Below are 9872 nucleotides of genomic sequence, written 5' to 3' on the forward strand. Positions count from 1 at the left end.
TAATACAGGTAACGAGTGGAGGACAGAGGAGCCTCTTAAAGAAGAAGTTACAGGTCTGTGAGAGCCAGAAATCTTGCTTGTTTGTAGGTGACCAAATACTTATTTTCCACCATAATTAGCAAATAAATTCATAAAAAATCCTACAATGTGATTTTCTGGATTTTTTTCTCTCATTTTGTCTGTCATAGTTGAAATGTATCTATGATGAAAATTACAGGCCTCTCTCATCTTTTTAAGTCGGAGAACTTGCACAATTGGTGGCTGACAATACTTTTTTGCCCCACTGTACATGTTCATTAATTGTTTATGATTCATTGAACAAGCATGAGGAAACGGTGTTTAAACACTTTACAAGATCTGTGAAGTTAATTGGTAAAAATCCATTTATCTTTTGAAAGAGTCCTGAAAAATGGCTGTTTCTTTTTTTGCTGTTTATGAAAAGTATACAGCACCAGTCACAAGGTTGGACAAACCTCATTCCAGGGTTTTTCTTGATTTTGACTATTTCCTACATTGTAGAATAATAGTGAAATGTAATCATGTAGTAACCAAAGAAGTGTTAAACAAATAAATATATTTTATATTTAGCCACCCTTGATGACACTTGGCATTCTCTCAACCAGCCTCATGAGGACTGTTTTTTGATTGCAGAGGCCAGGTCATCTGATGCAGCACTCCATCACTCTCCTTCTTGGTCAAATAGTCCTTACACAGCCTGGTGGTGTGTTTTGGGTCATTGTCCTGTGGAAAAACAAATGATCATCCCACTAAGCGCAAACCACATGGGATGGTGTATCGCTGCAGAATGCTGTGGTAGCCATGCAGGTTAAGTGTGCCTTGAATTCTAAATAAATCACGGACAGTGTCACCAGTGTCACCGATGTGAAATGGCTAGCTAGTTAGCAGTGGTGCGCGCTAATAGCGTTTCAAGGCGTGACGTCACTCGCTCTGAGACCTTGAAGTAGTTGTTCCCCCTTTGCTCTTCAAGGGCCGCGGCTTTTGTGGAGCGATGGGTAACGATGTTTCGAGGATGGCTGTTGTCTATGTGTGCAGAGGGTCCCTGGTTTGAAAGTTAGACTGTAACACCAGCAACAGCACACCACCACCTCCATGAAAAATTACCACATCGAAGTGCTCACTTGTCAGAATAATTTTGTTCAATGTCATTCTTCCTGGGTGTATATTAGCAGATTTGAATCAGATTTCATGTTGCTAAAAATGGAGCCAGTTCCACTTTAAACAGCCCTAACCAGAGTGATTACAAACCAACCCAGAAAGAGATCTGGGGAAGCCTGAGGATAAACGACATGAGCTGGCAGGCTTGTGGTGAGTTGGTTGCTCGTCAGGTCATTTGAGCTCTTTTACCTGGCTGAGTTCCAGCTGTTAGGAACAACCGACATCATTTAATTTGAGCTCAAGGAACACCAAAAGAGAGAGTTGAAGATTTTGTGATTAAAAATAATATATATATCTAAACAATATTTGATACACATTATTGTATTTTTTGGTCTGCGGAAAATGTGCAAAAAGTCGCTCAGTGGTGGGTCTTGAACAGGGCGATTTGATCAACCAATCGTGGTCCGTTGTGGTGTGCATACCCGATACTTCCTCTATGGCGAGACTATTTAAACCACTGCCCGTGAAAAAATACACGAATGATCGTCTTTCTGACGCCTTCCGAGAGGGTCTGCTGGTTTCATTTAATGTTATTCTGCCCAGGTATTCAACACAGCGCTGGATACTAGTTTATTCTGCTCACAATTCGCGGGGACTGACCTGTCGTTTTGGAAGAACTATCAGCGTAAGTATCCCGCTGTTATGATCTCTGAGTTATACGGGTTTCTTTTTAGGTCAAGACTGTCGTGACATGCGTAAATCCAGAAATATGAAATATCAATAAAGGAAGCTATATGTTTATACATGAATACATCGTTCAAGTATACACAGAGTTAGTACAAAGAAGACAGTCCTTGATCGAGCACCTTTTCATCGCAGCTGTCTCAAAAAAGTTATCGCGCCATTTTCTAGGTCGATCAGGTGGCTGATATCCTGTTTTCTTCTCACGGTGACAGACAACTTCATGGACATTTAGATTTTGGTATCCTAAAACATATGATACGATTTTGAATCAGGTAAGACATGTATTAATGTTGATTCATGTAAACCATAGTTTAATCAAATGTTAAAGAAAAATGTTCCGGACTGCAACCTACTTTTCTTTTTTTAAAGGTCGTTTTCTCAAATAATTTTGAGCTGTAGTTCGAATCAGAGTTCGACTCTGCTTCATTATAGTGTGCACACCAGTCCAAATGAACCGAATAGTCCGAACTAAGGGGGTCACCGCACCAGAGTTCAGAAAACCGCACCAAACTAATATGAGAGTAAGAGTCAATATTTTTTATTTAACTAGGCAAGTCAGTTAAGAACAAATTCTTATTTACAATGACGGTTTCCACCGGTCTCACCCGGACGATGCTGGGCCAATTGTGCGCCGCCCCATGGGACTCCAAATCACGGCCGGTTGTGATACAGCCTGGATTCGGGGGGGAGGGGGGGGGTGGAGGGTGCTATCAAAAACTCGAAATACTTAAGAGAATAAGTCACAATTAATTGGAGAATAAAGTCGCAATAATTCGAGAATAAAGTAGAAATATTTTCAGAATACAATTTTTTAATCAAATTGAAAATAAAGTAGAAATAATATTTATAGAGAATAAAGTCAAACATTTTGGAGGGAAAAGGCGACAGCAGGATATTTTCTCAGCCACAATCACATGACTACTGGGATCAGTACGGAATACATATTAGGAACTCATTCCATAACTGACTAGGGGAGGGTTTAGGAGGAGGGGTGATACTTGACTAGGGGAGGGTTTAGGAGGAGGGGTGGTACTTGACTAGGGGATGGTTTAGGAGGAGGGGTGATACTTGACTAGGGGAGGGTTTAGGAGGAGGGGTGATACTTGACTAGGGGAGGGTTTAGGAGGAGGGGTGATACTTGACTAGGGGAGGGTTTAGGAGGAGGGGTGATACTTGACTAGGGGAGGGTTTAGGAGGAGGGGTGGTACTTGACTAGGGGAGGGTTTAGGAGGAGGGGTGGTACTTGACGAGGGGAGGGTTTAGGAGGAGGGGCGATACTTCACTTGTGCAGGGTTGACACTTGACTAGTTAAGGAGTAAGCTCTAAGGGGTTATGATGTTCTTGAAATTAAATTTACACTTTATTATTGAAATAAGTTTAAATTAAATGTACACTTTATTATTTAAATAAGTTTAATTTAGACTAGTCTCAATATAATACAACTTTATTCTCAACATTCTGAGAATTAAGTGTTATTCTTTTTTTTTTAAATATATATTTGTATAAAAAAAATCAGCAGCCTCCACTGCCCTCCAGTGTGTGTTGACGTCATTTTACAGGATTTGTTTTTGGACGGAAGCTGTAGAGATCCGTAAGAAATGGCACATCTGTAGCTAAATATCTTATTCAGACGTTTTGTTTTTAAACATTAAATGACCTGGTATGATGGGCTATTGATTCAACTAATTATTACAATGTGTTGAAATGCAAGCTTTTACTTTGAAGGTTTCGTCATTACCATACAAAGTGGCATCTTTGTTTGTGCTGCTGGCAGAACTGAACTGTGCTGTTGCCTGAACATAAAACCATGGGAGATGTAGGGCAGAAACAACAGAAACTGGACCAATTTTTGAAGGTATTTTGAAAGGAGTTCTACCAAACTAGCTTTCTACAACTTGAGTCACTGCCAGAACCTACAAAATGTGATGGTGTTTTTTTTTCTTCTAAATTGCAGAAGATGACTAGTCCAAGTAACACTTCAAACAACCAACAACAAACTCCTGACCAATCTCCAGGAGCTGATGCCAAGGTGACACCCACACACTCTGTCATATTACTTTTAATCTTTGTTTTATTTTATTAGTGTGACTTGCTTCAGAAGTTACACTTTAAATATTGTACAACTTATTTCTGTCTCTGCTTTGGAAAGCAATTTATTTATTTTTTGTACACTGTGTGGTGGAAATTCTTACACAGGGTCACTCAAAGTCAATCTTTAATAAACCATTGTTTATTGTCAGCGTGCTAGTACACATGTCAATCAGGAGCTCTGCCTCATTAGACCCAGCAGTTGTCTTATACACGGCTATACACAGACAAGTTTTATATTTGCATGATTTAGCATAATTAATGGATCATTACCGTTTTGTTCTATTCGTGTGACGGACCAAGGCTGGTTCGTAACATGTGACACCTTACGAGGCTCCTCCTCTCTAAGCTGAGACCTTGAAACTGAGATATCTTTTGTTTGTTCTCCAAACAAAATCTGGTCGTACTGCCAAACTGCAGCTCCTGATAGTGAGGATTTGAACAGTCAGCCACTTGCATGAACACAGAAATTGGTTACTAGAACAGCACATGAATAGAAGACAGAAATTAGTTAAAAGAAAAGTACAAACAATTAAATTCCCTTAGCACTGTTTATGCTAGATACCACTACAACTAATACTACCACTACAACTAATACTACTACCACTACAACTACTACTACCACTACAACTAATACTACTACCACTACAACTACTACTACCACTACAACTATTACTACAACTACTACTACCACCATTACTACTACTACCACCACCATTACTACTACCACCACCATTACCACTACTACCACCATTACTACTACTACCACCACCATTACTACTACCACCACCATTACCACTACTACTACCACCATTACCACTAATACTACCACCATTACTACTAATACTACCACCATTACTACTACTACTACCACCATTACTACTACTACCACCACCATTACTACTACTAATACTACCACCATTACTACTACTACTACTACCACCATTACTACTACTACTACCACCATTACCACTACTACCACCATTACTACTAATACTACCACCATTACTACTACTAATACTACCACCATTACTACTACTAATACTACCACCATTACTACTACTAATACTACCACCATTACTACTACTAATACTACCACCATTACTACTACTACTACCACCACCATTACTACTACTAATACTACCACCATTACTAATACTACCACCATTACTACTACTACTACCACCATTACCACTACTACCACCATTACTACTAATACTACCACCATTACTACTACTACCACCACCATTACTACTACTAATACTACCACCATTACTACGGGGCGGCAGGGTAGCCTAGTGGTTAGAGCGTTGGACTAGTAACCGAAAGGTACAAATCTGTTGTTCTGCCCCTGAACAGGCAGTTAACCCACTGTTCCTAGGACGTCATTGAAAATAAGAATGTGTTCTTAACTGACTTGCCAAGTTAAATAAAGGTTAAAAATGTTAAATAAATATTAAATAAAGGTGGCAAAAAAAATTTGGGGCCAAATCAGTGTCCAAAAATACCGATTTCCGATTGTTATGAAAACTTGAAATCGGCCATTCCATTAATCGGTCGACCTCTAATACTAGCCCCAATTTTTCAACATTAGCCTCTAACAATTTAAACTTCAGAAATGATTCCACTAACTTACAAAGACAGCTGAAGCAAGTCACACAATTTGTTTGGGTGAAAAATGACCCTTTTCTTGTAATTGTAGTTGATGTATATGTTGTCACTCATCCATTACAAACTCATCAGGTTAAATCCTCGTGCAACCAGCCAGGAACATCTAGCCAATCTCAGGATCCTCATATCAAGGTTAGGCATGCATTCATCTGCCTGTATTTGCTTTAGTTGATCATGCTTGTCCAATGTATTTATCTGTTCATTAATAATAGTAAATTATGAGTTATTTTTAATATAGTCTTCTATTTTACAAGCTGATGTAGCGGAGGTGAGGAGGTGTCACTCTCTTCCTGCGTCTTAAAATCGTTGTCACTCTTGGACCAAGGGGGAATTTCCTCTTGGCCTAATGGTTGTCATTGGTTCCCTGAGAGGGAGACTGTGGTTCTAATCCCCTGAGCCTCAACAATTACATCTCTTCTGTCACAGAAAGAAGCACATGATGAAAGCCATTCCTTCCGATACCGCTTCGGATACCAACAACGCAGAGTTACATGCCATACTCATGGAACGGTCCTGGATGCACTGCGAACAAGCCTGGAGTTCGAGAACGCGACAAAGATAAGACAGGGGATGGGAATTGTCATCCAAAGAGAAAAAGAGCCACGGGCAGCTGTCAGTACACATTTCCCCTGCCATTTAATTGATAACAATGAGCTAGTGACAGTCAGCTTCATCAGAGTTCTAAACGGTAGTTCTTCAGATACCCGGAGCCTTTACAAACAGAGTCACCCCCCAAAAATACAACCTGACAAGTTGATGATTTTCTGTGTTGAAACTGAAGGTGGAAAAGGTATTAAAACAAAAGTAATGAAAAACTCAGAGCTCAAGAAGAAAGTGAAGTATGTTTGTGTGTACGGCTACAAAGGGGAAAGGGTGAAGCAAGCCTTGAGGAGAGATGGGCGGTTTGATAAAACCATCTTTAAAACACGCTGTGTTCTTTCTGAGCCAGAGACGAGTGTCGACACAGAGATGTCCCAGCCAGTCGATGGTCTTGATGGGAAAAGTCGTAAAGGTGAAATGGTGGTTGTGAAAGTAAAACGTATCGGTCGTGTATCTCAGCCACAGCCAGATAGTCTTGAGGACAACACACCAACTGAAGAGCTGTACGTCCCCTCTGATGTAACATCGGAAGCAGCTCTCTCTCCTCAGAGTTCTACCAAAACAGACACAGTTAAAACACAGTTGCAGACAAAAGAGGCAGGAAAAGATGGTAGTTCTCTGGTAGTGAAGCAAAAACGTCAAGAGATTCCAAACTCTAAAGAGATCCTAAGCATCCTGCGTTCCCAATATGCAGGTTTGGTAGATCACTTGAAAGAGAGAGAAATTTGAAAAAGCCTTCAGACGTGCAGCAATTCTTGAGAGTGGAGTTTGGAAAGAAAACACAGAGCTTCCAAGAGGTGAAGAAAGTGAAGAGACTAATGGAGCTGAGTGCTTCTGTTTGTCAGGTGAGAATTGAAGGGGCAGCAAAAGGAACTGGCTTCCTTCTGTTTGAAAAGTTGATCCTTACAAACGCCCATGTTGTCCATCAAATCTATGAGCCGATAACTAACAAGCTGCAACAATCGGTAACAGTCACGTTTGACTTTGAAGACCTGGATGAGAGAACGCAGCAGATACCAGTGCAAAGTGAAGTTGTAGCCTATGGAAAAGTTGTTTCTGGGAATCTTGACTTTGCTTTGCTGGAGCTTAGCTCAGATCCTGACATCTCCTTGCCTTCAAGCTTGCTTGACATCTTCAGCTTTCCGTCTCCAGAGGGCGGAATCTGCATCGTCGGCCACCCTGAGTGCGGCGTGAAAAAGACAGACCCTTGCTTTATCATTCGATATGGAGATCGTACACAAGCTGTAGAAAAACATTTAACAGACAATGAGGAATACATGCATGTCATAAACAACAGATATTTTGAGGAGAAGTGGGACATCGAAACATGTCTACCGAGGGACACAGAGAAGATGACCTATGACACCTGTTTCTTCCACGGTGCCTCTGGCTCTCCAGTCTTCGATGAGTACTGCCAGCTGATCGCTATGCATACAGCAGGCTACTCCTACCAGGGTAAAAGAGGGAAAACCCAGAGTGTCATAGAGTATGCCATTCCCCTGTCGGGCATACTTGAGGAGATCGTCATTCAAGCGGTGCGTAGGAAAAGGGTTGATGTGCTACAGGAATTCCTGAGGCAGAGGAGGATGAAATTAGACGTAGTGATGGAAAGAGTCAAGGCCCGGTCTGTTAATGCCAGCCTGGTCAAGGCATTTCGGGAGAAGCTGCCGTTCAACAGTAACTTTTCAGATCAGGGAGAGCAGAAAACCTTCCACCAGTTCCTCTTTGATAAAGCCACAGGGGTCGAAGCCACAGGGGTCAAAGCCACAGGGGTCGAAGCCACAGGGGTCGAAGCCACAGGGGTCAAAGCCACAGGGGCCAAAGCCACAGGGGTCGAAGCCACAGGGGTCGAAGCAATGGAGGTGGATGTCTATGACAATTGGAAAAAATGCCCCGTTGTCATATTTAAGTAAAAGTATAGATACCTTAGTAGAAAGTTACTCAAAAAGTGAATGTTACCCAGGAAAATAGTACTAAAGTCTAAAAAGATTTGATTCTATATATACTTTATCAAAAGTAAAAGTGTAAATCATTTCAAATTTCTTACGTTAAGCAAAGCAGACGGCACCATTTTCTGGTTTTGAAAATGTATGGATAGCCAGGGGCACACTCCAACACTCAGACAACATTTACAAACGATTGATTTGTGTTTAGTGAGTCCTCCAGATCAGAGGCTAAAAGGGATGGCCAGGGATGTTCTCTGTTTAGTGAGTCTGTCAGATCAGAGGCAGTAGGGATGACCAGGGATGTTTTCCTGAATTTGATCTTTTTCCTGTCAAAATGTAATGAGTACTTTTGTGTGTCAGAGAAAATGTATGGAGTAAAAAGTACATTGTTTTCTTTCGGAATTTAGTGAAGTAAAATTCAAAGTTGTCAAAAATATGAACAGTAAAGTAAGCTACAGGTATCCCATAAAACAACTTAAGTAGTATTTTAAAGTATTTTTTACTTAAATACTTTACACCACTGATGATAATGATTAATGAAAGTAGTGACGCGTATATTATTAAAATCCATACTTTTAATCTAAACTGTATTATGATGTTTTCATATATTAATTATTTTATATTTCATTATTACATTCCTCAATACAGACCTGTTCTTGGGCAGATCATGATAACGTTCCTCAATACAGACCTGTTCTTGGGCAGATCATGATAACGTTCCTCAATACAGACCTGTTCTTGGGCAGATCATGATACCGTTCCTCAATACAGACCTGTTCTTGGGCAGATCATGATAACGTTCCTCAATACAGACCTGTTCTTGGGCAGATCATGATAACGTTCCTCAATACAGACCTGTTCTTGGCCAGATCATGATAACGTTCCTCAATACAGACCTGTTCTTGGGCAGATCATGATAACGTTCCTCAATACAGACCTGTTCTTGGGCAGATCATGATAACGTTCCTCAATACAGACCTGTTCTTGGCCAGATCATGATAACATGCATCATTCATGTAACCTACTATTGAGTCAAATCAACCGGAGATCTTTCCATGGAAATTGTAGTTTAACATACGCTCGTCTGACATGATTGTATTGTTTTCTGCCGAGGAGACGTACTGTAACCATTGTTTGTTGTAATCTTCAAAATAAAAGCTCAGGAGAAGCTTTTCTACTGTGTTATTGACTGTATGTTTATTCCATGTGTAACTGTGTTGTTTGTGTCGAACTGCTTTGCTTTATCTTGGCCAGGTCGCAGTTGTAAATGAGAACTTGTTCTCAACTGGTCTACCTGGTTAAATAAAGGTGAAATAAATAAGATTGTATACTTGTAAACATGTTTTATTTTCTTCAAGCAGAAATTAAACTTAATAATCATGACCAAGTAATATGTTAAAAACAAGAGTACAACACTGTTAATATAATGTTAGACAATCAGGTTCCTATCATAGTAAATCTAGGTTTTAATGGATTGTCAAAATGCTTTAGTAGTTTTCTGAACAGGAAATAAAAACAGCCCTCTGCTTTGTGAAAGACCAAGGACCAGAACTGAATATTCAGGACAGAAAGGAGAGCTGGTAGCAGAGAGACACAATCCTGGTCCTGGATCAACTGTAATCTCAAATAGTTTAGAGCAGTGGTTCTTAACCTTGTTGGAGGTACTGAACCCCACAAGTTGAATATGCGCATTCACCGAACCCTTCT

At 40.3% G+C, this 9872-nt stretch overlaps 1 protein-coding gene across 1 annotated transcript; it reads left to right on the forward strand.

Annotated features, from left to right (window-relative positions):
* Positions 1 to 1618: 1618 nt before the first annotated feature.
* On the forward strand, positions 1619 to 9493 carry LOC135508919 (serine protease FAM111A-like). The gene is given in 7 exon segments (XM_064929143.1): positions 1619 to 1801; positions 2073 to 2132; positions 3586 to 3715; positions 3815 to 3889; positions 5692 to 5751; positions 6046 to 6940; positions 6943 to 9493. Coding segments are annotated over 5 exon segments (2268 nt in total). The 5' UTR covers positions 1619 to 1801; positions 2073 to 2132; positions 3586 to 3667; the 3' UTR covers positions 8133 to 9493.
* Positions 9494 to 9872: the final 379 nt, after the last annotated feature.

Source organism: Oncorhynchus masou, chromosome 3 (genome assembly GCF_036934945.1).
Source record: "Oncorhynchus masou masou isolate Uvic2021 chromosome 3, UVic_Omas_1.1, whole genome shotgun sequence".
Taxonomy (NCBI): domain Eukaryota; kingdom Metazoa; phylum Chordata; class Actinopteri; order Salmoniformes; family Salmonidae; genus Oncorhynchus; species Oncorhynchus masou.